At 29.5% G+C, this 25,189-nt stretch overlaps 2 protein-coding genes across 3 annotated transcripts; one reads left to right on the top strand and one right to left on the bottom strand.

Annotated features, from left to right (window-relative positions):
* The first annotated feature begins 529 nt into the window (after positions 1 to 529).
* Positions 530 to 15,942, top strand: LOC113555226. The gene is made up of 6 exons (XM_026959610.1): positions 530 to 664; positions 808 to 921; positions 3,943 to 4,124; positions 5,761 to 5,937; positions 14,139 to 15,480; positions 15,673 to 15,942. The coding sequence occupies exons 1-6, from the start codon at positions 661 to 663 to the stop codon at positions 15,840 to 15,842; spliced, it is 1,989 nt and encodes a 662-aa protein (XP_026815411.1). The 5' UTR covers positions 530 to 660; the 3' UTR covers positions 15,843 to 15,942.
* On the bottom strand, positions 15,878 to 21,091 carry LOC113555224 (poly(ADP-ribose) glycohydrolase). Of its 2 annotated transcripts, none has more exons than XM_026959609.1 (13): positions 20,713 to 21,091; positions 20,480 to 20,624; positions 19,546 to 19,670; positions 19,355 to 19,480; positions 19,133 to 19,282; positions 18,707 to 18,960; positions 18,550 to 18,650; positions 18,325 to 18,484; positions 18,133 to 18,263; positions 17,887 to 18,074; positions 17,591 to 17,825; positions 16,763 to 16,869; positions 15,878 to 16,692 (listed from the first exon to the last, which is right to left on the bottom strand). In XM_026959609.1, exons 2-13 carry the CDS (start codon positions 20,487 to 20,489, stop codon positions 15,991 to 15,993), a joined length of 2,289 nt encoding a protein of 762 aa, XP_026815410.1. In that variant the 5' UTR covers positions 20,490 to 20,624; positions 20,713 to 21,091; the 3' UTR covers positions 15,878 to 15,990. The 2 variants fall into 2 exon arrangements, with proteins under 2 accessions (XP_026815410.1, XP_026815409.1); XM_026959608.1 differs by having other exon boundaries at positions 20,480 to 20,621.
* Positions 21,092 to 25,189: the final 4,098 nt, after the last annotated feature.

Raw genomic sequence — 25,189 nt, 5'->3', positions numbered from 1 at the left:
TAAAGATGTAATGAAAATAAACGGAATAACTGTTTATCGAATTTGAAAGAAAAGTGTTTCACAACCACACTTTGTTCACAGTGACTCATTTTATTGAAATTATTTTAATAATTCGAAAAAGATCACATTTTACTCAATCCAATATAGTGCAATATACGTTCTCGCCGTAATATTCACGTATTCGTGTTATTAATTTTTTTTTCTGGTTACATACTACTCTACAAAATACCGTAGACTGAATAATCATATCACTATGACGCGTTACTATATTGTTATGATGTTATACGTATACAGTATACACTATAAACACACACAAACGTATGTATTCGCGCGCATAGACGTACAAAAACACAATAATACACGGTTTTCATAATTTGTTTATTAAAATACATTACCTATGATGTGTGTTGTGTAAACCGTTATGGTTTTTCGATTTATCAAAGGTCACGTATGCGCGGATGATAAGGCAATGGAAATGGATGGGTGTAGGTAGGATATGCTGTGTTTATACGCCAGCCTGCAGTATGTACTTTTCCGTTTCAGAATACTGTTGATATTATGCACCCGTCCTGCGACTTGTATCCGATCACTGCACATCACCGTGACTACTAACAATACTATGTGATTTGGCCAGCGAAACGCCGCGCTTCCGTATCGAAAATGAGTAAGTATCATAATTATTATACCTATGTATTAATAATGCCCACCCGGTTTAGTGTGACCGTCGGCGTCAACACACTAATCCGACTATTTTTACTTTAATATTGCCGTTATTGTAACTATGTCATCGCGTTGTTCGTTTGATAGGTCTCGAGTACGGCCACGAACATGGCCATCACCACCGCCGGAGTTTTATATTTATATGGATATCATTTGTGCTGGCCGTCATTTCCACGCCAGTGTTTTGCGTGTGTTACCTGAGTAAGTTTAATTATATTATATAATAGGTTCACCGTAATGATATGCATATACAATCAATAATAATAAATTATCTATGATGATAATATTATGTATAATACGTGCACTATTATATGATGCTGAACCGGGAATTGAATGTACCTGTTTGATGCTATTTCGTAAGAATTCCGTTTCGACATTTTTTTTGTTTTATTTTTTAATCTAAAAGTATCTATTCTTGTTCGATTATTTTATTTAAGAATTTTAAAAACAAAATTCACTGTTTATAAAATACACCGGACAATTTTAATCATAATAATAATAGTAGATAATATTGTTTATTTGTAACTAACTGAAGATGAACATTTTAAAATTAAATTAAATGTTTATTTTAAAAATACATTAAAACTCTTAACACTCAAAGTGATTTTCTTAAAAAAACATTTTATCTATTTATATACATACGAAAAGCACAATATTAAATGCCCGTGTCTTATATATTGCATTTACCTAATATTATGCTTGTTGCACATAACCAGATCAATTAAAACAATTATACTAAAAATATGATACATGATGATACGATCATCAAAAAACATATACAATATAACTGCGACGTGTTATGTAAATTATTACAAGTTACAACTGATTTTTCGTGTGTTCCATAAGTTAGATTTATATTTGTTATTATGCTATAGATTTTGACACTTAATAGAATACATTTTTATGAATTAAATATTATCGGTGCTAAAATGTGATAAAACGATGCAAAATTAACTGTTAAGCAATGTATTTCTCAAAGTGTAAATGGATCATATTCATGTTTGGATCAGTTGTGTCTATTGTCAAACATTTTAATATCATTCTCAAAAATTATCATTTCATACCCTCCCCCCACTTAATTAATGTAAGTACCTCAATGTATAGTTTGCCATATAAATTTTGCACTAATACATTGTGTCATTTCATCTCAACTCTACGTGCATTTTTATTTTATCACTTAGAATTATGAGGTATGTGCATGCATAAATTCATAGCAGACATTAATAATTATTCAAACCGTAATTTAAAATCGCCATCATATTTAAAACTGTAAATACTGCTATGCATACTATAAATAACAAGAAAAATTATTCCTATCAAACATTTTATATTTATGTGTAAATATATTACGTAACTGCTAAATAGGCAAAAAAATAATAAATAAAATATGTACTTAGCAATGCTTTACTACAGTTTTCTTTTGAAATAATACTCGGAAATATACATATATTCTTGTTATGGAAAATTTTTTTTTCTTCTAAATTATACGATACCAATCTCCTTACACACACACACACACACACGCACACATATACTAAAACCGGATCAATTTACCACTACCGCAGCGACACCTCCGAGACATAGAATTTTTCCGCCACCGCTACAGTGTGTGTGTGTGTATGTGTGAGAGAGAGAACCGTAATCTCAACCATCCAACGTATTGATTGTTGAGTAGGGTTAGAACACGAAATGTTTACAACAAACATAATATATTTAAGATTTGAAGTTCAATGGTGCAAAAGAAATTGAAAACAATAGCGTTATTAGGATTAAGCGAAGAATATTCTCAACGTGAATTGGAAATGTTTATATTTCATATTCTATAAATAACGTTAACGTTGAAATGTAATAATGTGAAAAATCCCCCAACGGATATATTCAAATATTCGACGGTATTTTTGGGAAGCAAACTGCATTCTTTAAATATCGGACACCTCCGAACCGCGGACAAAATTTTAGCGATCGAGTGTGTTTGATAGATGATTCACTACACAATAATCTTATTTTAGACACAGGCTGTGTCACACGGCCATATTATATTATATAGGTAATTCTGAAAATTGCTAGTCGTACACCACTGCAATATCTGTGTACGATGACATAGTGAGTGCCATAGTGGAGCTAGCAATATCGAATTACACGTAGGTATACAGTATACTATTCATCACCGCGCGAGGGTATAGTTTGGCATACCACTAGGAATCCGACCGGCTATCCCGAAGTCCGAGACCAGTATAAACGTAATATTCTGGTCGTCGGCGAGTTTAAAGCTGACATTTATCGAACACATCTCGCGCACAATAGATATATATATATATATATTTATATATACATAACAGTGTATACTTATATGTTCGGTCGAGGGAAAAAACACATACGAGTGGGAAAAAAGGAATGTATTACTGATACCTATTGCTTTTTGACGGTTTCGTGCTTAAACCCAAATCCCGGCGAAATTTTGTTTACAAGTTTCAATTTATCGTCTGGCGTCTATTATCTTGGTTTTTCCTTCAAACGCAACTACAGTAAATCCCGATGTAACTGTACGGCGATGACGCGCGGCAGAGCGAGCATTTCATCATTATTTCGAAAAATAATGTGGCACGGTGGTTAGATAAAATAAAACAATTTAATTTCTTTTCAAAATGTCAACAATCAAAATCGTTTTTATTATTTAAAGGCGATATCCTATATATGTTAACATTTGAACCTATCATAATAACATATAATAATAGAGAAGTGTGTTGTGTGTGACTAAACATTTTAAATTTTGACGAAAATGTAGCTTACGACTGTACATTACCTACACGATAAATTATTAAAGCCCTGATGATGGTTTGAGATTTATCCAGATACGTACACAGGAGGGGGAGTGTTTTGGGTTATCAACCCTCTCCTCACCCCCCCCCCCGAAATATTTGGGTATTTGTATAATTATTTACTTATTCAATTTTAACGTTAATTTTGTTATATCAATATTTATATTTAAAAAAGTATTGTAAGTATAACTAGTTTTAAATTTTCATAAAAAATGTTTGTATATTTATTAAAAAAAAGTTCTTACTTTTCAATAACTGATTTTCAAAAACACCCCCCAAAACTTTTTTTGTATACGCCCCTGAATGATAAATCCTTATAAACAACAACAACAACAACAACAACAAACAATCTGTTTCGTAGTACATAATATATAATTACAGAATATTGCTTATTTGTTTTCAGCTACATTCATTGGTAGATTTGTATTGTTACGAGTTCTAAAAAAGATGTATCCAGACTTGGAGTTCATAAAGTCGGTGTCCATTCGGTCTGCAATGGATACGCCTAAAAATACAGGATACGTTGTGGTATTACTTAAAGTTATTGGAGATTTTGACATTAATCTGATGAAACACACGATTCAGGTGCTTATTTAATTGGATTTTGTCCATATAATTTATATAATATAATAGACTTATATCACATAAACGTATATTAAAATAACGAAAATAATATTATATACCTACCTAGTTAATAATGTAAGTAAATTCTATTTTCGATAAAATCCATATTTTCTCTAAAATAAATCATTAAATTAAACTTCACAAATTGTATCAATAAATCAAAACTAAACATTTTAGTAAATACAGAGTTTATGTGAGGTTGGTCTATATTTTTAACTAAATTTATATGTAGGTAGTTAGTTTTACTTCTAAAACTCAAATTAACCGGGTTTAGAGTCATAACGAATTAATTGTTATGAATGCGTATGAGCTAACAAAAGTTTGTTTTAAATCATGATCAAATTTAATGATATTAATAATATTATGTTAAAACTTACAGATTAAGGTTAAAAATCCCGATTCTTTTTATTTAAACAACAAAAAGATTAATTATAAGTTCCTACTTCACTTGTATGTTGTACATAATGGACTATGGAGAAATTATTATTCACGTGCCTCTAGAATAGGTATTGTTTTTCAGTAAATGTTCGTATTTTTTTCTATAGTTTATTCTACCATCCAAAGTATTTGTTACACTAAGCAGGTACTAACTCCAAACTAATCATTAACAAGTTAAAAGTTTAAGTTACCTACTTATAACTAAGTTACATAACAAGATACTTTTTTAAAAGTAGGTAACTCCTAACTTAATGAGTTAATATTTGTTATGTCAAGTTAGTTTTTTTTTTATGAACCCCAGATTTAAAATTAATTCTGTTTTGTAAAAATAAATGTTTTTAGAAGAAAAAATGTAAATACTAAATCATGGACTGTCGAAATTTAAATGCAGTATTAAAGGGATTAAAATAATGTACAAAAATACACCTATAATTTTTATAAAAATTTACAATCTCGCATGACACATTAAATTTTAAATTTCTTAACAATAACACTACCAGCGAACTCGGTTAAAAGAAACGTTGGTACCGTGATCCAAAATATTCAACTGAATAATTAATAACTCTCAGAGGTGTAAGATATAGTATGGACATGAAATCTGAATATCTGAGTATCCTATTATCCGGATATCCAATACCGGATTTGAATCAAATTCTTATCCGGATTTTCCAAATTGTCCGGATTTATGAATTTGATTTTTATGCGACTTACAATTATTTATAATGTATGGTAAAATAAAAAAATATGTTACACCTATGTTCGAAAATATGTTATAGAATTAAATTTATTAAAATATAATCCAAATTTTTGAAATCGGATATTCCCACCACTAAATTACTAGTATCATTAGATGGCACAAATTTTTGTTCTTTTTATATTTTAATTATTTTATTTTATTCTTATGTGAATTAATTTTACTATATACTTGCATTTTTGTGTTAGCTTGTATTTTTATCAAATTTACTTGTTATGCTTTAACACGGGCTGTAATATTCAGCTGAAAAAAATGTAGGTGATTATTAACTGAATTAAGTTACTTGTTTTATCTTTTTGACTTGTCACTTTAACAAGTTAAAAAATAAAAATGTAATGCGTAATACGCCACAATAATATATTTGCGGTGACAGTGGAGTACGGATTTTATTTGAGTATTGTTTAGACAGATATAGTGGAAAAATATGACCGGATAAGCGGTCGTCCGTGTTACCCGCATCTTCAGTGTTCGCTGACGAAGAAATGGATGCGATACGCGTGGATCAAACCATCCAAGTTTTCCATCGACAACCACGTGATCGGATTGCCGGAGACCAAGGCAGCATCCGAAGACGACATCATGGTAAGTGCGTATTTATATTAATATAATATATAGTATGACTTATAATACATTATATGTGTATATAATGTCGTTTATATAAAACTAATATATAATATAATATTGTGTACCGTCGGCAGTCGGGTGTGGGTATTTGCTAGAAGACGTCTCACCTCTTTGGAACACCCCCTCCCCCCACCAAACAAAACAAACAAATTAAATCTTGAATTATCCCACTATAAGTGAGTTAAGTTTGTAGGTATAGTCAAAAGGTATACAATGTTATATAGTCTTAATCATCGTTGTATCTAACCTATAATTGCAACGAGGCTACGAATTGTGATAATCTTTAAACGTTTTGAGCGAAACACGTAGTATGTAGGATTGTACAACGATGTCATTTTTCTTTCAAGTAAACTTTTTCTCGAGTATAAAGCGTAGCTTGTCACAAGTACAAGTAAATCGATTTTCATAAAATATATACCCGGCAGAATGGTTTCCGGAAATCCGTCGAGTAAATCGAACGCCTTTTTCACATCCTATAATCGGTCGTGGCCCATCGACACTAGAAAACTTTGCGAATTTAAATTATTAAATATTAGTACATGTTTAATCTCTATATTATTAATATTATTATTTATTATTCAGAAACTAGAAACTAAAGAACTTCGTTATTAATAATAAAACAATATAATATTAGATATTTTAGGTTAAGTTCGGTTTGTTAAGAATTGTGTTAACATTTTTTTTTTAAGAATAACTCAAAATCGATCAATAAAATAATTTTTAAAAGGAATAATTTATAAATGTTTACATGAAGAATATCATATAAGGTAAAATAACATTAAAAACAATAAAGTGAATAATAATTATTACGTGTTTCCCTTCAACAAAATATGTATTATTTACGTTTACAGTAATACCGCATAACAGTATGTTTTGTGTACATACAAGTATATATGTAGTATATGTGTGTATGTGTGTACATAATACATATAGTATATTTTATATATAGTATATACACTATATAGCACATAGAATACAGTGTTGCGGTATTACTGCTGTTACTTATATATTACTTACATATTGCCATATTTATCAGTAGGTTTATCGACTTGGATGGAACAAAGAAATTACAATGTAATATACTTAAAATAATAATATTCGTTCATTATTATGATTGTCAGTGAGACACACAATCCCCGGTGTATATTTTGATGTAAAACAATTCAAATCCATGTTAGGTTAATGAAGACAAAGTGAAAATAAAATCTAAATTACGATACGTGGAAAAAACTCTAAGTCCCAACACGTATATATAATGCTATAGTATTAAAGTATTACGAATGCTAGGTACATTTAAAAAAAATTGCATTATCTCACGTTTGAAAGTACGTTACAACTTTATGTTCTTATCCTGGCCTTAGTTATTTTATAAAATGTCAAAAATGTAATCGGCAACAACATAAATATAAGAAATATTTTTTACAAATTAAAAACTAATTTTTTGATATGTGATCAAAAATAATACTTTGAACGCTGTATGCTAACTAAATTAAACAATTAAACATTAAGCACTCCCTCACTACACATGACTCAGTATATAATATTGTTAAAGTAAAACAAAAGCTGTGAAATTGTATTAGGCAGTTCATTGGCGCCAAAAACTGTGAAACCCGTAATTCAATTATCTTACATACTATAATTGAGTGAAGACATGGGTGGTATACCACAATATAAGTTCTCTAAAAAATCCTATGAAAACTGCAGACTTTTTAGCGTTACGTATCTGCAGGAAATGCGAATGTATCGATAACCGGAACGATATGCATTCGATATTGTTTTCCATAGATATGTATGTTTTTCATACTTTCGTAAGCCGTTTATAAAATGTAATAGGTAATGTTTTGATACAATCAGGATTTACATTTTTTTTTTTTTACCGACCAGATTGTTTTGTAAGAATACTTTTGCTTCATTCGATTCACGGTGCAGGTAATCCGCGGATTTATGTAATACAATAATGATACTATAAGTAAATAATGTCATAAATTAAAAATAAATAACCAAAAATCCATAAATCATCTTTTTAAAGTACTTCTCTCTTCAAAATCAACGATAACGATTAAATGTTATTTTACGATAGATGTTAGGTAATTACACATTTAACCAACTTATCTTACACTTTAAGTAGAAAATAATAAAATGCAGATGGTATAACCAAGATTTTTTTCGACATATTTTACATGATATTTAGATTAAAACGAATAAATATAACACGTATGAGTACTGACGTAATGTCTTTATGCATTGCATTTGACACAAATTAAGCCAAAAGTGAATGATGATTCTACATAATATTATAATACTTCGCTACAGACCGATAACTATTGCTTATTAATACAATACAATAGTAATTGTTATTATTAAACGAAAGTGTCGTGTATTCGTTTCAATAGTCCTGTATGGACACGGCATAATTATATACCTAACTAGCGAATTAAATCGGTACGTTTTTCTATTGTAAATATTATGATTTTTGGTTTTTTTTTTTATTGAAGCGATATCTTATCCGGGTATTATGAGAATTTTTTTCAATTTAATCGTAGACAATAGACATGCACAGTGACATCATATATTGGCTTACATTTGTACACAACCTAAAGTATTTTACCTTTAAGGTTAAAAAAAAAAATCAAACATCGTCAGCTGGTTTATGGTAAAAATATCACACTGACACGCTGTAACATGTACAGAGCGGATTCACTAAGCATACTCACCCCTATTTTTTCCTATAATAATACATTTAATCAAATTATTCTATTTTTTAAATTTTTAAATATACATGTCATATTGTAAGAATCATATTTTCAAATACTTAGATTTGTTTATACCATTTAAGAGGAATGGCCAATAATATCATTTTTTCTCAGAGAAAAACCTACCTATTTTACTGTTAATTAACAGTAAAAAAATTAGGATAAATAAAAATGCAAACGAATAATTTTTCAAGTTATTAAAATGTACATATACTAAGAATAAATATAGCAGTTTAAAATCCATAAAATAGATGTAGTATTTAATCTATTACTTTAAGTATTACACTCGGATAATTTGTACAAAATACAAAATATTCATTAACTAATGTTCATTGTTGTGATTATCAACAGATAAATAATTGAAAAACTATTCGTTTGAAATTCGATTTTAATACATTAACGTTTTAAAGACATCATCATTTATTTTAACAAATTTTATATTAAAAAAGTGCTACTTGTTTGAAAAAAAATAGTTGGTACGTTACATACGTCACTTCATAATCATACATAAAATCTAAATATAATATATTTAAGAATATGATAAGTGTTCTTAGATTCCAAAAATCAAATGTCGAATAAATTCATTATTAAAGAAAAAATAAGATCAAGTGTACTCGGTGTTTCACACTGTATATATTTCATATACTTTGTAGGTGTCATACCCATATTATATGATGGTGTTATACAATATAGAGCATACGTCAGTCGCAACGACCGTGGATGCGATTATTATAGATTTTATAATAATATAACCTATATTAAGCTATTATAATATTTATAAATAATAGCGATATTTCCATTACAGTATTGTTAAAGATGTTATGAAATTAAAACTTAAACGATCTACTAAGTTACATTTTATCTACCAGGATTTTATGTCAAATTATAGTGAACTAAATGTTGTATCTATGGAAAAAAAAATGTATTCAATGATATTTTTATAAAAAAAATTGTTATCCTCTCCCCCTTCCCCACACACATCAACCCTTTCCTATACATTTAGCATTTAGCATTTAGTATAAAATATGATTGTTATTAGGTACCAACATAATACATAAATAATTATTATTATTTGTCATTATATTACTATGCACAGATAAACGGACAAGCTATAATAAAATAATAGTAATTCGGAGCTTTACTACAAACGTAAAATTGCCATTGCTATAAACATAGAAGTCCGATTTTGAGTTTTTTGCGACTCTGCGGTGGATTATTGCCTGTCATCCGATTTATAAATAAATGAATACATTTCGTTATATACTACCGAGAGTGGCGTATAGCCGTATTATGTATGTAGAATGATGCCTATAATAGTTAAATTATTTAAATTCCTAATGTAGTATCTTATTGCGGTACGATATCGATTACTGCGCAATAAAAAATAAATGGAAATTTACGAAACACAAAATATGTCTGAATATATCCAATACCTACTATCCGTGTGGCGTGTATTATTGTTATGAAGGCTGATCTATTTTAACGTATAACAAATTATCAATTCGAAAATGTTTTTGAATTAATTATATAAACATACGAATTGTGAGCGGGCCATTTTGTAACTATTCTTGTTGCACTCCCAGAATTATAGAAATTGACGATGATACGATACATTTTAAGTACCAGCTAGGTATAGGTATTAATATTATACTATAGTTCATGTGATGTGATGAGAGTCCGTGGATAGAGTTAGGCAATAATTTCCCATTATATAGTAATTTGTAATAGGTATAAACTATTATCACAACAAATTGTATCAGATAACTTAAAAAAACATGACACTGGTAAATGGTAAAAATAATTTTGAAAAAATAGTCGTAGTAACCATCTAATGTGATTTTCCAACTCACAAAATCATGCGAAATGGTTTCCTGGCAAACCATACACATAGGTAATTGGGTCGTGGGTTATAGGTACCTAGTAGGTACGGCCTTTTTTGACTGAAAATATCGTCAGTCGTCAATATACGAGATGATAAACTATACCTGTGTACGTATATAGACGATAGATACACACTTCGATCTGATAGTTTGAATATAAACTTCTATCCGCAAGCCATACCGTATTCGATTCAAAACTATATTCGTTCCGAGACCATTATGATATTATTACGCTCTGTCCCATGTGTTTTTCGCGAACAATATAAATTACGTATACTTGCCTCGCCCTGCAGCGGGTGCAGCTATTACCAATTAAACTGAAAACCATTTCTAAGTTTTCATGTACACGACGTGTTCACACAATTATACGCTGTGCAATATATAAACTATGTATGAACACGATGCGCCGAATGATCGATAGTCGCGACTATACACGAGTGTTATAGATACAAGTTTTTCCACTATATAATGTGTGCACGGTACACGTATTTATATATTTTAGGCCACTCTCGGTTTATGTATGTATACGGCGAGTATATACTCAGCTACGGGAAAAAAGTTCGGCTAAAACTTTCATCTCGGATATTACCTACCTACACGTATTATAATAGGTTAGTTTCTTTATTGCCATTAACTCATCTTAAATTAAAAAGATATACATAACTAAAGTTAACGGGAAAAAGCATCCGATGACTAAAGATTTCGTTCAAATGCTTTTACATTTTTAATTAAATTATTTATTATTAAGCACAATGCACATACATTTAAAACAAAAAAAAAACGCCGCCGTCTCGTTTTATTTACAACACTCGACATGCTGGTAAATAAGTACAATAAACTCCACCCACCTACTAGTTGTTGTATCACAGGGTACATACCCCGCACTGAAAAAACCCATTTTCGTTTTATTTATCTCGATGCGAATTTGATATGTATACTCAAAGAAATAATTCCAGATCACCTACATTATACATAACTACTATATATCGTCCATATTATAATATATACCTACTAATTTATTACCAAACTAATTTATTGTCAAATATCAAACATAATTTTGTTGGCGTATTTTTAAATAACGAGTTCGAATTACCGTGGTTTAGGTGCAGCCTGAGAGCGGTTGGGAAAGATTAGGACATAAGAGAACATTGCTATAAATAAATATTTTATATAGATATAGAATATCTGCAGGATTAATAAAAAAAAATAAGAAAATCAGCTTAATTCCATTACAAATCATAATGTATCTATGCGACATCCTTTTTTACTATACAGTATACACAGTACACACTCGTGTTTCGTTTTTCTAATATATTAAAAGCAAAACATTATGATTTATTATTAAATATTTAAATAGCTAGTTTTCTATGTGGAGTGGAGTTTATTAAATGTCTATACAAAGTATAGAATAGTATCTTATATCTTTATTGTGTACATCCGTCAATATAAAGGTATTAATAAATCGGGTTGCTTTTTTTTTTAATTCATAAAACTATCCATAGATAGAACCAGCCTTCATGTTCAGGAGATGCAAATATTTCCACAAATCTTATCTCCCCTCCACACAAATTTTTATTATTTCAATATAATATACTGTATTATACTATATGTATTGAATAGTAACTAAATGTTTAAATATCACATCATATATTTAATATTATACTCAATGACTCTGACTCACTGCCATTAGAATCTAAAAGCATCACAAGTAAAAATGTATTTTCTTGTTTAAAAAGTGTCACCGTATACTCTGCACATTTACTGGCTCCACCCATGAAACTAGCTACATAGTTACATACTTTAATACTTTTAATCGTTAATTAGTTATTATGAATTTCACATTTTATACCAATCGCCAATATTATACATACTTATACTATTATAGTAATGTAATTTGTATAATATCGTATTAAACATAATATGGTATTATACACACTTTATATAATTACTTTATACAACAGTGTTAAATTTCTATAGTAAAATTGTAATTTATTAATATTTAAATATTTTATAATACTATTATGATATTATTTTTTAAATATTTTATATTTATGTACGAAACTATAACTGACAGAACTACTAAATTGAGAAAGTAAAAGTATTTTGCTATAATGTTTATTGAAGTCATTATTAATTACTTCATAATATTTTATAAGTCATCGGTTATCACGTTTAATTCTAATTTTTATTTCTCTATTTTTTATTAATAAGAATCAATTTTTGAACGGGAAATAGTCGAATAACCACGTCTATTTTTTATGTAATTTAAAATTTATATATCTACCTATTTTTTAATAAAGAATTTCGATTTTATACCGTATAAAATACATTTTAAAATGTGTATAATACATCCTATAATACGGTATAATACAAATTTGTATTATACCATACCTACTTGATACTTTAATACTCATAGTATTTGCACAACATTTTATCCACGTAAAATACAAGGTATAAAATGGTAAAATACAAAAAAATACCCCATTTTTACATCACTTGCCAAGATACGTTGTATTTATGTAGATAAAAGCTCGGATTCAGAGAAGGGAGACTAAGAAGTTTTGCAACCCCGCATTAGAATATTAAATTCTATAATTGTTCTAAAAATATATGTCACACGATGTTTTATAAATTTGACACTAACCATGATAGTGATTGTAATTATATTGGATATCAATTCATATTTGAATTTTACGTCCGATTTTGTGATGGTAGTCATTTTAAATTGTCGTAAAAACATGTTCAGTCATAAAAAAAAAATTTTAACTTTTGTAAAATGTTAAAAACAGTATTCAAGGTAAGACGTACATCAACCGCCTATGTATAATACGTTATTCACAACTTATAAGTTCCTCGCATTAGGACACTTCTACAAGACTACTGCCGTACAATACCATTCAGGTCAAGGCTATTAAGGGAACAACAAATTAAGCACCAGAGCTCAAAAATTATCCATGCATATATCTGACGTGTCGTTTATTAATATAAGCGGCATTACACAACTTTAAAACGTCGCTGCTAATTGAGTGTTCAAAAAAAAAAATGTATATAATATTAAAAGATGCAATTTAACATTATTCATATAGGCACCCATACTTGCATGTATCCAAAAATCCAACAATACAACAAATGCTCATTCATAACTGTAATCGAAATATAAAACTCAACCATATAAATTACAATACAGCGCACGGCATAATACGGATAGTATGTTAGGTATAATTACATGATATTTTGATGACGGCGCCGGTACGTATATCAAGCTGTATGCATAATGATTCGTATGTGATGTCCCGCTAAAATATTATGTTTACATACTTTTATTTTATTTCGTATTCATCTCAAATCACAATTTTGAAACGAATTATTTTGATGTCTTTGACATAATATCATGATAATGTTTCATCCGATAAAACGTAATTTTTTTTTTTCATTTCTCCTATACTTATATAATATACACGAACGACGATAATTACGCCTATATATCCGCTATTGCAATAACAATATGTTAATTATTATTACACAGAAACACGTCAACGACATAATTGCGGTGCTCATACCGCCCGAACTTCCGCAGTGGCAGATCACCATGATCCCGGCGGACGAGGACACGTTCTATCTGCTGGTCCGGATACACCACCTGTATTCGTCCGAGGACGGCGTCGGGCTGAGCGACCTGTTACTACTGAAACCGGACGACGGTGGTCTGAAACACGGCGAAACGGCGGCTGCGTCGTCGTCTACAGCGGACGCCGACAGCATCCAGAACATCCTGTCGACCGTGTACCAGGCGCCGACCGCGTTGCCCAGGCTCTGCGAACACCTGTCGGAGATATGTGCCAACACGTGGAACGAACTGGTGTCCACGTACGACCCGCTGGAGAACCCGAAGGTGTTCAGGCGCCGGCCTAACGTGTTCATTTTCGGCACCATGCTAGTGATCGTTACCGCGTCCGCGGCCAAGGACAAGACCACCAAGCGGAACTTTGCGCACAAGTTGAAGCGGGAAATGACGCGCCGCGACATCCAATTCCGATACATGTTCGAGAGTCTGATTAACACGTTCCACCCGGCCCTGTGGGTTTCGATCGCCTGGTGGCTGTTCGTCAAGTGCGTACTCCGGTTGCCCATCACCATGCTGCTGATGATCAAGAACACGTCCACATACGTGTACTGGATGTCCGTGCTGCTGCACTCGGTGTCCGAGCTGCTGTACCTGGCCCGGCTTATATACTACGCGCCGAGCACCGTCATCCGGGAACTGGTGTTGCCGTTCTTCAGCGGCCCGGACCGCGGTGCCATGCAGAAGCCGGAGGGCAGCAAGTGCGTGTACTGGTCGCGGCCCATCGACCTGGACCTGGTCAACACCATACACGACAACACGGGCGCGGCCACGTGCGAGATCCAGCTGTCCATGTTGGCCGCCGCGCTGCAGGATTACTTCGACGTCACCGGCGTCCGGTTCTCCAAGAACGTGATGACCACCACACGGTTCGTGTCCAAGGCCAACTTGTTCCAGCTCAACAACCGGCACGTGGTCACCAACGGGCTGCTGGCCCTGCCGCTGCCCATGGACACCGACCACGATCCCATATACAGCCTGCACGAGATGCAGGAGTGCCTGCAAGAGGCCATCGGCAACCAGACAGCCCTGTACATAGCGTCCATGTGGCAGATCGACCACAGCCTGGCCACTTCGTTCCTACCGTCGCCGTTGGTCAGCTGCGGGCTGCACTTCCTATCCAAGAAGTTCCCGCTGACCGTCACCTACGTCGAGGAACACAAGTTGGACCGCAAGCGACGGGTGTTGTTGTGGGGCCAAGAGGTGGACGCCATCTTGTACTGGAGACCACCGCAAGCCAACGTCTGTGAGTATAATAATATACATGTACATGGGTATAGAACGCGATTCATGACTTTATTATTGTTGTCAGATATGCCACACGATTTTCTAATTTTTCCGTTAGATTTGCAAATAAGTAGAGCATAATATATTATTATACCGCTCAAATAACTGTGATACCTATATTATTGTAAACCGTTTGTTTTGCGCTTTTCAGGTATGTCGTTATCAATAATTAACTACGGCGGACATTTGAGACTGGCGGTGATGTCCGACGCGAAAATGACTCCTCCGTGCAAAGATATTGTGTCCACGTACGAAAAAAATATCCCACAGTTTATTACCGCCGCTGAGCACTATGCGAAAATTGTCAACACTTCGGATTAGACTAGTATTTTTTATATATTTATATTAGGTTTATATTAAATAATGAAAAAATCCATTTTATTGTTTTTATATTAAAAATTAAACTAAAACTTATAAAATACATACATCAAATTTAATCAAAATTAATACTAATAGAACAATAATATTGCTATCTTTTTGGTGAAAAGTAATCAGATATTTTACGTTTAACTACTCTTTTTCCTCCGTCGTGTTCTTCTCTATCTCTTTTGAGAATACTTAACTGTCCTGTAGTTGACGATTTTTCTATAGCAGACTGAAAATCTTTTTTGGAATCGTTTAATTGTAGCCAACTGTTTTTCTGTTGCTTAATACACATAGATCGTTCTTCGTCATTATTTAACCTAAATTGATTTACAGGCAAAAACCTAACATCTTGAGTGTCTTGTTTATCTACATGATCTGTAATACCTATACTATCAATTAATTTTGGTTCCTCCTCTAGTTTTTCTGGAGTTAACTCTATTATGCTTAAACTTGAAGATAGTTGAGACTCTTTAGAAGATGACTCAATAAAAGTTGTATTTAAACAACACTTAGATTCATCAGAAGTAGACTCTATTGTGTTTAAACTTAATAGAGACTGAGGCTCTTCTGAAATTGATTTTATTATATTAGAACTTGTTGAACTTGAACAAGATCTAGACTTCACATGAATTGAACTTGAAAAAGAATGGACCTGTTCAGAGTCTTGATCATATTCAGTGTTTGAATTTTTAGAAGCTTGGAGTACTTTAGTGTTAGACTCTACTGCTTTATAATTATTCCTCAATAATTGATTCTGTAAATACTGTGAGAATATTCCAGGTTTAGATTCATTATTCTCAAATACCTGAAAATTATAAAATATCACGTTATCTAATAGGTCATAAAATATTAAAAAATATTTCTTACGCACCTACCTGCCTGGCTTTGTTTGCAAGAGCATCATAAATATAATCGTGTACACCAACTGATGGCATGGTTTCCAAACATGCATAGTATTTAATAAGTATCCTAGAAACTTCACCTAAAATTAATGGATTATTAATGTTAATGGTTTTAATGGTTAATTTATTTGTATTAATATAAAACATATAAGTGTACATACAAAGTATTTATTCCATTAATAACTTTCCAATTCATATAATTATTATGTGTTAGAAAATTATAAATCTATCTATAATTGAAATGTTCAAATTGTTTCTGCTTTTTAATTTTTTTAATTATTTAAAAATTTGAGGTAGGAAGTCAATTTATAAATATAATTTGTTAAACAAGTTTATTATTAGTTATGAATTATCATACAGTTAGTATAATATATCAACAATTTTTTTTTTTTTGATCTTAAGAGAGATAAAGTTAGATACTATTTATCTTAACAATTATGGTTAGGTTAGAACATGGCTTGTGTGTTGCTAAAATTTTCATAAATGAATGAAAAATGCAAAAGTAGAAAATTATTCAAAATTCAAATAAACTAACTTTAAAATTAACCAATTATGATAATTAGCTTTAATTCAATGAACCAGAATTGTTATTAATAAATTAATCAATAATTAAAATAAAATGTATAATTAATCACATTTTATAAATATTGGAAAATAAATGATTATTTGAAATCATCAACCAGGCTCAAGTTCAAGATCTAAATAATTTTCAAATGAGTTATAAAAAAAATATTGTCAAAAACAAACACAGTGATACATATTTTATTTAATATTTAGCTTATGAAATGAAAGGTAACTAACCAACTGTAATATTTTGGCTCTTCAAAAATGTATGCATATTATAAATTGAGTCTAATAGTTTGGAATCACCAAATGTAAAGTAAGCTACATCTCGATTGGCTTGAGCAGCACTCATTAATTGCAACAATGATTTTAGATGACAGTCTCCACGAAAAGCACCACAGCCCCAATTTCCTGTAGCTATTGCAACATTAGAACACTCTGAATCTTGCCCCCATGAAAATCCAGCAAATGACTAAATACATGGATATTAAAAACAATCATAAGTAAATATTAAGATACTAATTAGTAAATACTTTGTGTAACTCTCGTCTTAAGTTTTTTGTTTTAAATTGATTTTTAGGATCACTGTAGTACAATGCATCAATTGCAACAACAGTAGTGTAACGGCGATTATTTTCATCAACAGGAGTAACATCTAAATGAACACCTTTCCACTCAAAAGAATTTGCATATCCACTGTAATCACTAAATCTCTCCACACCTGAAAATTATTTAGTTAATTTAAAAAAATAATAGTTGCATGTTTTCTACGGTCTAACCTGTAATAATAATTGCTTCTGTATGTAACATTTTTTCTGAAAATAGCTGAGACACTAATAATTCAGGACATATTAAAAACCGAATTTCTTCTTGTACACTACCATGACCAAGAACGCCCCCTCCAATAAATCTATATATTAAAATATTTCCAATCAATTTAATATACCTTGTGTTTAATATTTTTTAAAAACCTATTTGCAAAGTCCACTTGCAACATTCCATCACCATCATCTTCAATTGTCCCATTAGATGATATATACAAATTTGTCAACTGCTTTGTCGATTGTAACCAATACGGTAAATCTCCAGATGGCAATCTTTTTCTAGAATATGTTACAATTCCATTGAGAACTGAAAATGAACATTCATTATGAGTTACAATATCTTACTAAAACTATTTTTATTGGTTTGCTCACCAGAATTAGCACTAGTGACTTTTTTAAAATAGCAAATGATGCATTTCAATTTTTCGTACAAATAGTGATCGGCTGAAGAATTTACCATTAATTGAAAAAGTCTGTTCAGAAAAATCATATTCATTATTTAATAAAATAACAGATTTTATGAATTTACCCATTAAAATTGATGTATGGATATTCTGAATACTCAGACTTTGAATTGCTAACATTTCGATGTGGAAAAGTACATAAGAAAGCATTAGCCAAGAGACAGGCAATTTGCATTTGACTTAATGATATAGAGTGATTATGAGTTTGCTTTAACAAAGGTATTGGTTTAGTTACTAACGTAGGCAACTGCAATGCTAAATTAATGATTTTTGGTAATAAATTATTAAAAAATTCTTCTGTTTCTTCCTCAGTTAAACACTACATAAACAAAATGGTAATATTTACTCATAAAATAATAAAAGTTTATAAAAGAAATATTTGTATTTTATATATCTATTATATGATAAAATTCAAAGACATTTATTTAATAGCATTTTATTTAAAATACTAAAATAATACATAATAATAATAATAAAAACTTATAGATTACTTCGTCAAAAAATGAATGTAGTAAATAAAATCGCCATTTGTCTTTATACTTGGGATTATATGATATAATAGCTTTTTCTAATTCTTCACTTGACAATATTGGTTTAAGTAAACTACAGGTAATAACATCCCATCGAATTTTTTTGGAACTCTAAAACATTAGAAACATAATAATGAAATTTAATAATATAAAAATTTAATAACTAAATAAATAGGTACATACTGTATTATTCTGATGAACTAAAAATAAATTATGTGTAGAACATGGCATCTTTACATGATTATCATCCCAGTTATCACAATATTCTTTGGGATATGGTTCTGGCATATTGTTAATACCTATTGGAATCTAAAAATAATTAAATTTAGATATTTAAGTATATTTAATTTCAACTTATGTATTAAATTATATACTTTAAATAATAGTGTATGCTGCGAACTGGGTATAAGTGATGGGAACAATTTTTTGCCAAAGCTTCTAGGCAGTAAACTTTTATTAGTTCCTTTCCAATTAGTAGTTTCATCGTTTGAAGTATTATCTAGTTCAGAAAAAAATGAATACATTTTTTATTAAATCACATACTCACATAATTTAATTTGTATTAAAATTAAAAAAATTAAAAATAAAAAACAAATACAAATCGATAGGAACAGTATAAAAGAATTAGTAAATAAATAAATGATTTTTTTTTTAAATATTAACTTATTCCTTTTAAAAACTGATCTATATTAATCCTTATCAAAAATGATCTTTATTAACTTTATCATAGTGATACATTCGAGATACACTCAAGCAGTAGTTTTTCATTAGTTGTTGATTTACTTTTTGGTGATGGAAAATCAATAAATTAAAGTTTTGATTATGTTCAATCACTTCTGATTTCAAGTCTAATATTATCAACATTTCCAAACTATTAGGTATGTATGATCTACAAGATTAGAAAATCTATTTTCCACTAATAACCATGTGTAATAGATCACAATTCGTGGTTTATTAAAGGCATTTTAAACAATCATAGCATATTTTGTAGATATAGAAGATTATATAACAAGTATAATACAAATTATGAGTAATTTGTGAAAATACAGATAACAAAAAAATTATGATATTAGGTATTATTTATATTTATGATAATAATAATATAAAAATTACACAAGTTGCAAATAAATGCCATTGCAATAATCATATTATATAATATTTAATCCCATCATTTGGATTTTAACTACACAATCTTTCATATCAACAAATCTGATAGGTACCTAAATAATAAATACTACAAATTTTATACAAAGTCTACATGTGCTAACACAGTTATCGCTACCGAACAGTATTCATAAATCGTCTTACCATTTTCCATAATTGAAACTGTATGTCCAAAATGTATTAACTGCTTATCATAATCGTGTTTGTAAATTGAGAAGATTAATAACTATTTATTATTAATTCTTCACACATTTTTCGACCTTTCTGCCGTATCAATATTTAGCAACTGCTTTGAAAGAAACAAAAAACGCAGTTATAAAAATTTATAGAGCTCCAATCACCATAGTCCATAACTATAAAATAATTATACTTTTTACCTATGTCGAATACTCAATTCACTAATAACAGTCTTCAGTAATCACAACTTTACAATTATTTACATTTCACAATGCACATATTGCATAATTGCACATTTGCACTAACACCATTATAATTAATAGTATAATAATCTAATACAAAATAATATAATAGTAATAATACGATATTTATATTAATTTTGGTGGGGCGAACATCACGAACATATATGAGTCTTTATCTATTAAGAACACTATCATGTACACTCAGATAATATGGAATCGCACAGTAGAATTATTGTTCTGAAATTGAATGTTAACCATCAGTGTAACCTATAAAAGATAATTTAGATCTTATTTATGGCCTAACTCAGAGATGAGAGAATAATTAATAATCGACTATAGAATATCTGTAAATCTCGGCGTGACGAATTTAATAAACACAATAATCAACACATTTTCGCGGGAAAAAATATTGTTCTCTGTTATCACTTAACGGAGGTAAATTTGTGCAAATCTAATCTGTGTAAGCTATACCTAATAAATTGTAATTATTACAATTATATAGTATTTATAATCAATGACATAATATTATTATACAATTATTGTACATGTGTTTAAGGTGTACTTAGTACCTACCCGCGATCAGATGACTAATGAGAGCAGGCACGTATACAAAAAAAGTTCGAAGGGGTTGAACCCCAAAACCCCCCCTGTAAACGTGCCTGGATGAGAGAATTCTTGATGCCAATTTTTACAATAAGTCAATTAGTAGTATTGTCTTATTCTGTGATAGTATAACCAGGTAGTGGTGTAGCGCCATAATTGGCGCAAAAGACAAAAGCCGTATTTTTTTTTTCTAAATGCATTATAAAAAATAAATATTATAATAATATTACATACAATAATATTAAATATTAATTACTTGATTTATTTCATATTTTCGTTGTTTAATTACTTTACGTAAATAATGATTCGTAAGTCGTTACCTGTCAAATATTGAAATATAAGTACTATTTAGTATTTTTGAAATTCATTAGTCAATTAAATAATTCGATAGGCTACAAAGGTAACCGGTAGGAGATAGTTAAATAGTTTTAATTAAAGAAAATTTATTATGTTTTAATTATTTAATTATTATTGTATTATATTATATCAGTTTAAATTTTTTTGCTAAATTTCCCCCCTGCTTGTTACCTATACATTCTCTACTACACGTGTATACATCCTGAATTGTAAATACAATTTTTTAATATTTTTAGTTGACAGGTACAGGTAGTCGAAAAAAAATCCTCGTACCAACTATACCTATTACATAGGTAATATTTTTTTTATTATATAATAGTGTACAATGTGTATAATGTACATATTATAATTTAAAATTTTTAAACAATAAATTTATATTTTAATAATTATGTAACACTTTTTTTAACATATTATTATCTAAAACCATAAATGATAAATATAACATTATATATAATATAAATAATATAATACTTATTTAATAGCTTTAATAATTGTTATATATTTTTATATCATAATAATATTCAATCAAATAATACACCTAATATTTTAAATTAAGGATATAAAATATAAATATATGCATTTTAAATCCGCCTTTGGAGAATAAAAATAAACGAATCTAAATCTAGCCACATAACCTTCACTCTACGCTCCATCAACAGTCATCACTCATCCCCTATCATGGGCGGATAGGCCACTTTTGGCCTACCGGGAAATTTTAAAAAGGGCCCTATTACCGAAATACGAAGGGGGTCCACCGGGAAATGCCCAGTTTCCCGGTAGGCCTATCCGACCATGTCCCCTATTTCCATCAACAACAACATAATCCTACAACAAGACAATGTTAAATATCTAGGAATCTATCTTGACAAAAAATTCAATTGGGCAAACCATATTAAAACTAAACGTAAATCTTTAAATTTACGTCTTCATTCTCTATAAGAAACCTATTACGCTCCAAACTTCCTCTGTGAACCAAAATTCTAATATACAAGCAATAAGTTATAAAACCAGCAATGACTTACGGCGTGCAAATTTGGGGAGCAGCTAAAGTCAAATATTAACATACTCCAATTCTTCCAATCTGTAAACTTACGCATCATCACAGGCACTCCTTGGTTCGTCAGTAACCAGTCCCTTATATTCATAATGACCTAACAATCCCAACTCTCCTTGATTTAGCCTCTTAATCTTACAAAAAACTACACTCAGCCACAACTACCATCAAAATCCGCTTGTCTCCAATCAGCCGTTCTTTAACTAACCCAACCAATCCACTACATCGATTAAAACGATGCTGGCCTACAGATTTACTAAACAATTAACCTCGATGAGTAATGAAATTTGAAGCGGTGTCACTGGACGCCTCCTTCACTTAAGTCCACAAGTCCTGTCGTTTTTCATTATGCCTTCAACATTTACTTATTGTATTAAATGTATACCGATTGTAAATATTCATCTTAAAATAAAAAATTAAAAGATAGAAGTGTATGGTAATAAAAGTAATGTTTACCTTCATATAATTTTGCTTAATTTTTAAGCAAGATATATCAATATTTTTGGCGTGGTTCTAAGACCAAATTTTCGTAGGCTGCAACAGTACATTACATTAATAATTTGTTATTAAGTTATTTTCTTACTTAAAAATAAAAATATTATTTTAATTAATTAAACATACAATGTTTAGAAACGAAAGCTCTTATATTTTTATCACAAATATATAATAATAAACCTATAAACAATTAACATAAATTTTTGGGTAAGATTCCTATCTCTAACAAATAACAATGTTCGCAGTTGTACATTATTAAAATAGAAATTGACTTTTAAAACATAGGTACTTTTTTTATTTAAAATGTATAAATATATTGATTTATTGTTTATGTTTTATAATTTTAACTGTAATATAATTAGTTATACCTATATTATATATATAGTTATAATTAGGTATCATATACCTAAACTACTAATACTAGATGTTATTTTATAATTACCTTATTAATAAAATAAATGTATCTAGTATAATAAATAGCATGATAATGTAATATAATATAATAATATATAATAATAATAATAAAATAATTTAAAATTAATGAAAAACAATTTTAGGTATATTATTTTATTTTTATAATACAAAATTATATGTAAAGTACGCTATAATAAAAAATATTATGTATTTAATTGATACGTGATTTTTTTCAGATGAATTTAGTAGCTTTTACCTAGATTTGTTAATATGTTCTTCGCGTCTAAATAATTTGACAATAAATTAGTTCGTTCATAGATTAACCAATATTAAAATTATTAATTATTTTTAAATGTTGGAATGTTGGAATGTATAGTACCTATAGCGAGGTAGTTCATTAGTTGTAATACAATCAATTCTTTAGAATTGTTAATTTCTAATTCTCTAGTTAATAAATACAATTTATATTTATATCAATTTGTCAAATTAATTTCTTATAAAATCACTTATATTGTTATTTTTAGTTTTCTATTATAAGAAATATACCTAAATATATTAAAAATAATTGTGTATTTTTTTTTCAATATGTGTTCTTAGGTCATTTTAAGTCCTATTTATACAGTTTATACCTATTTCTATATATTGAATATTTGCAGATAGCTGATAGGTATTAAGGTATTAACATTTATTTTAAATAGTTTTACATTTTAGTTATTATTTTCTTATAGGTTATCGTTTAAAATCAATGGATAATACTATTAATACTTATCCGGTTAGTATAATATATTATAAATATATATATATCAATAAATAAATTAATATACAAATATAGACATACAGTAAGAGGTATACGTGTACGAAAAGAAAACCACAGAAAAAAATCAAACTGATAATATTATAATCATAAATCATTTGTCAATATAATTTTAATATTATCAACAAATTTTTACATAAAACTTCTAAAACTCTTGTTTATATTAAAATCTATTATACTTTTCCTACATCGTGGGTGTACCTACCCGTCAGGATTTTTACTCATACCTCAGAAAAATGATCACGAATTCACGATTTAAGATAGAACTATTATCTTAAATCGTGCTTATGACTACAAGTTTGAAGTTATAAGTTTATAACTTATAAGTTATGACTATTGCATCACCTTAATAGCTTGGTTTCTTTGTTATCACCAAAATTCTAAGAATTTATTATCGAGTATAACACGTGTAAGTTTGTTGAAGGATGTCAACGAAATATTTATTTTCTTTCTTAGACCAGCCAGACACACGCGCAACAAAGTGTGATAAATGAATTCATCGACAATTGTTTTTTTATGAATTTTGAGTATTTTTGTTATTATTATTACCATATGGAATATCGCATTATCGCATATGCATTTTGACTTTTGAGTAATCATAGAGTAAAAATCTTGTATTACAAAAGTTATAAAGTATAATATTGTCTGGTGGTTTGACCTTTGACATATATTAGTTTTATATTTTATAATTATTTGAA

Source organism: Rhopalosiphum maidis, chromosome 2, assembly GCF_003676215.2.
Source record: "Rhopalosiphum maidis isolate BTI-1 chromosome 2, ASM367621v3, whole genome shotgun sequence".
In the NCBI taxonomy this organism is placed as follows: domain Eukaryota; kingdom Metazoa; phylum Arthropoda; class Insecta; order Hemiptera; family Aphididae; genus Rhopalosiphum; species Rhopalosiphum maidis.
This window is presented reverse-complemented; position numbering and strand designations above follow the sequence as displayed.

What these genes read in the sequence shown, in the direction of transcription:
- LOC113555226 (XM_026959610.1), top strand. An exon ending in CATCCGAAGACGACATCATG is followed by an intron (nt 5,938 to 14,138) that starts GTAAGTGCGTAT and finishes ATTATTACACAG; the next exon opens with AAACACGTCAACGACATAAT. An exon ending in ACCACCGCAAGCCAACGTCT is followed by an intron (nt 15,481 to 15,672) that starts GTGAGTATAATA and finishes TGCGCTTTTCAG; the next exon opens with GTATGTCGTTATCAATAATT.
- LOC113555224 (XM_026959609.1), bottom strand. An exon ending in AGCATACACTATTATTTAAA is followed by an intron (nt 19,481 to 19,545) that starts GTATATAATTTA and finishes AATTATTTTTAG; the next exon opens with ATTCCAATAGGTATTAACAA. An exon ending in AGTCACTAGTGCTAATTCTG is followed by an intron (nt 18,485 to 18,549) that starts GTGAGCAAACCA and finishes GTTCATTTTCAG; the next exon opens with TTCTCAATGGAATTGTAACA.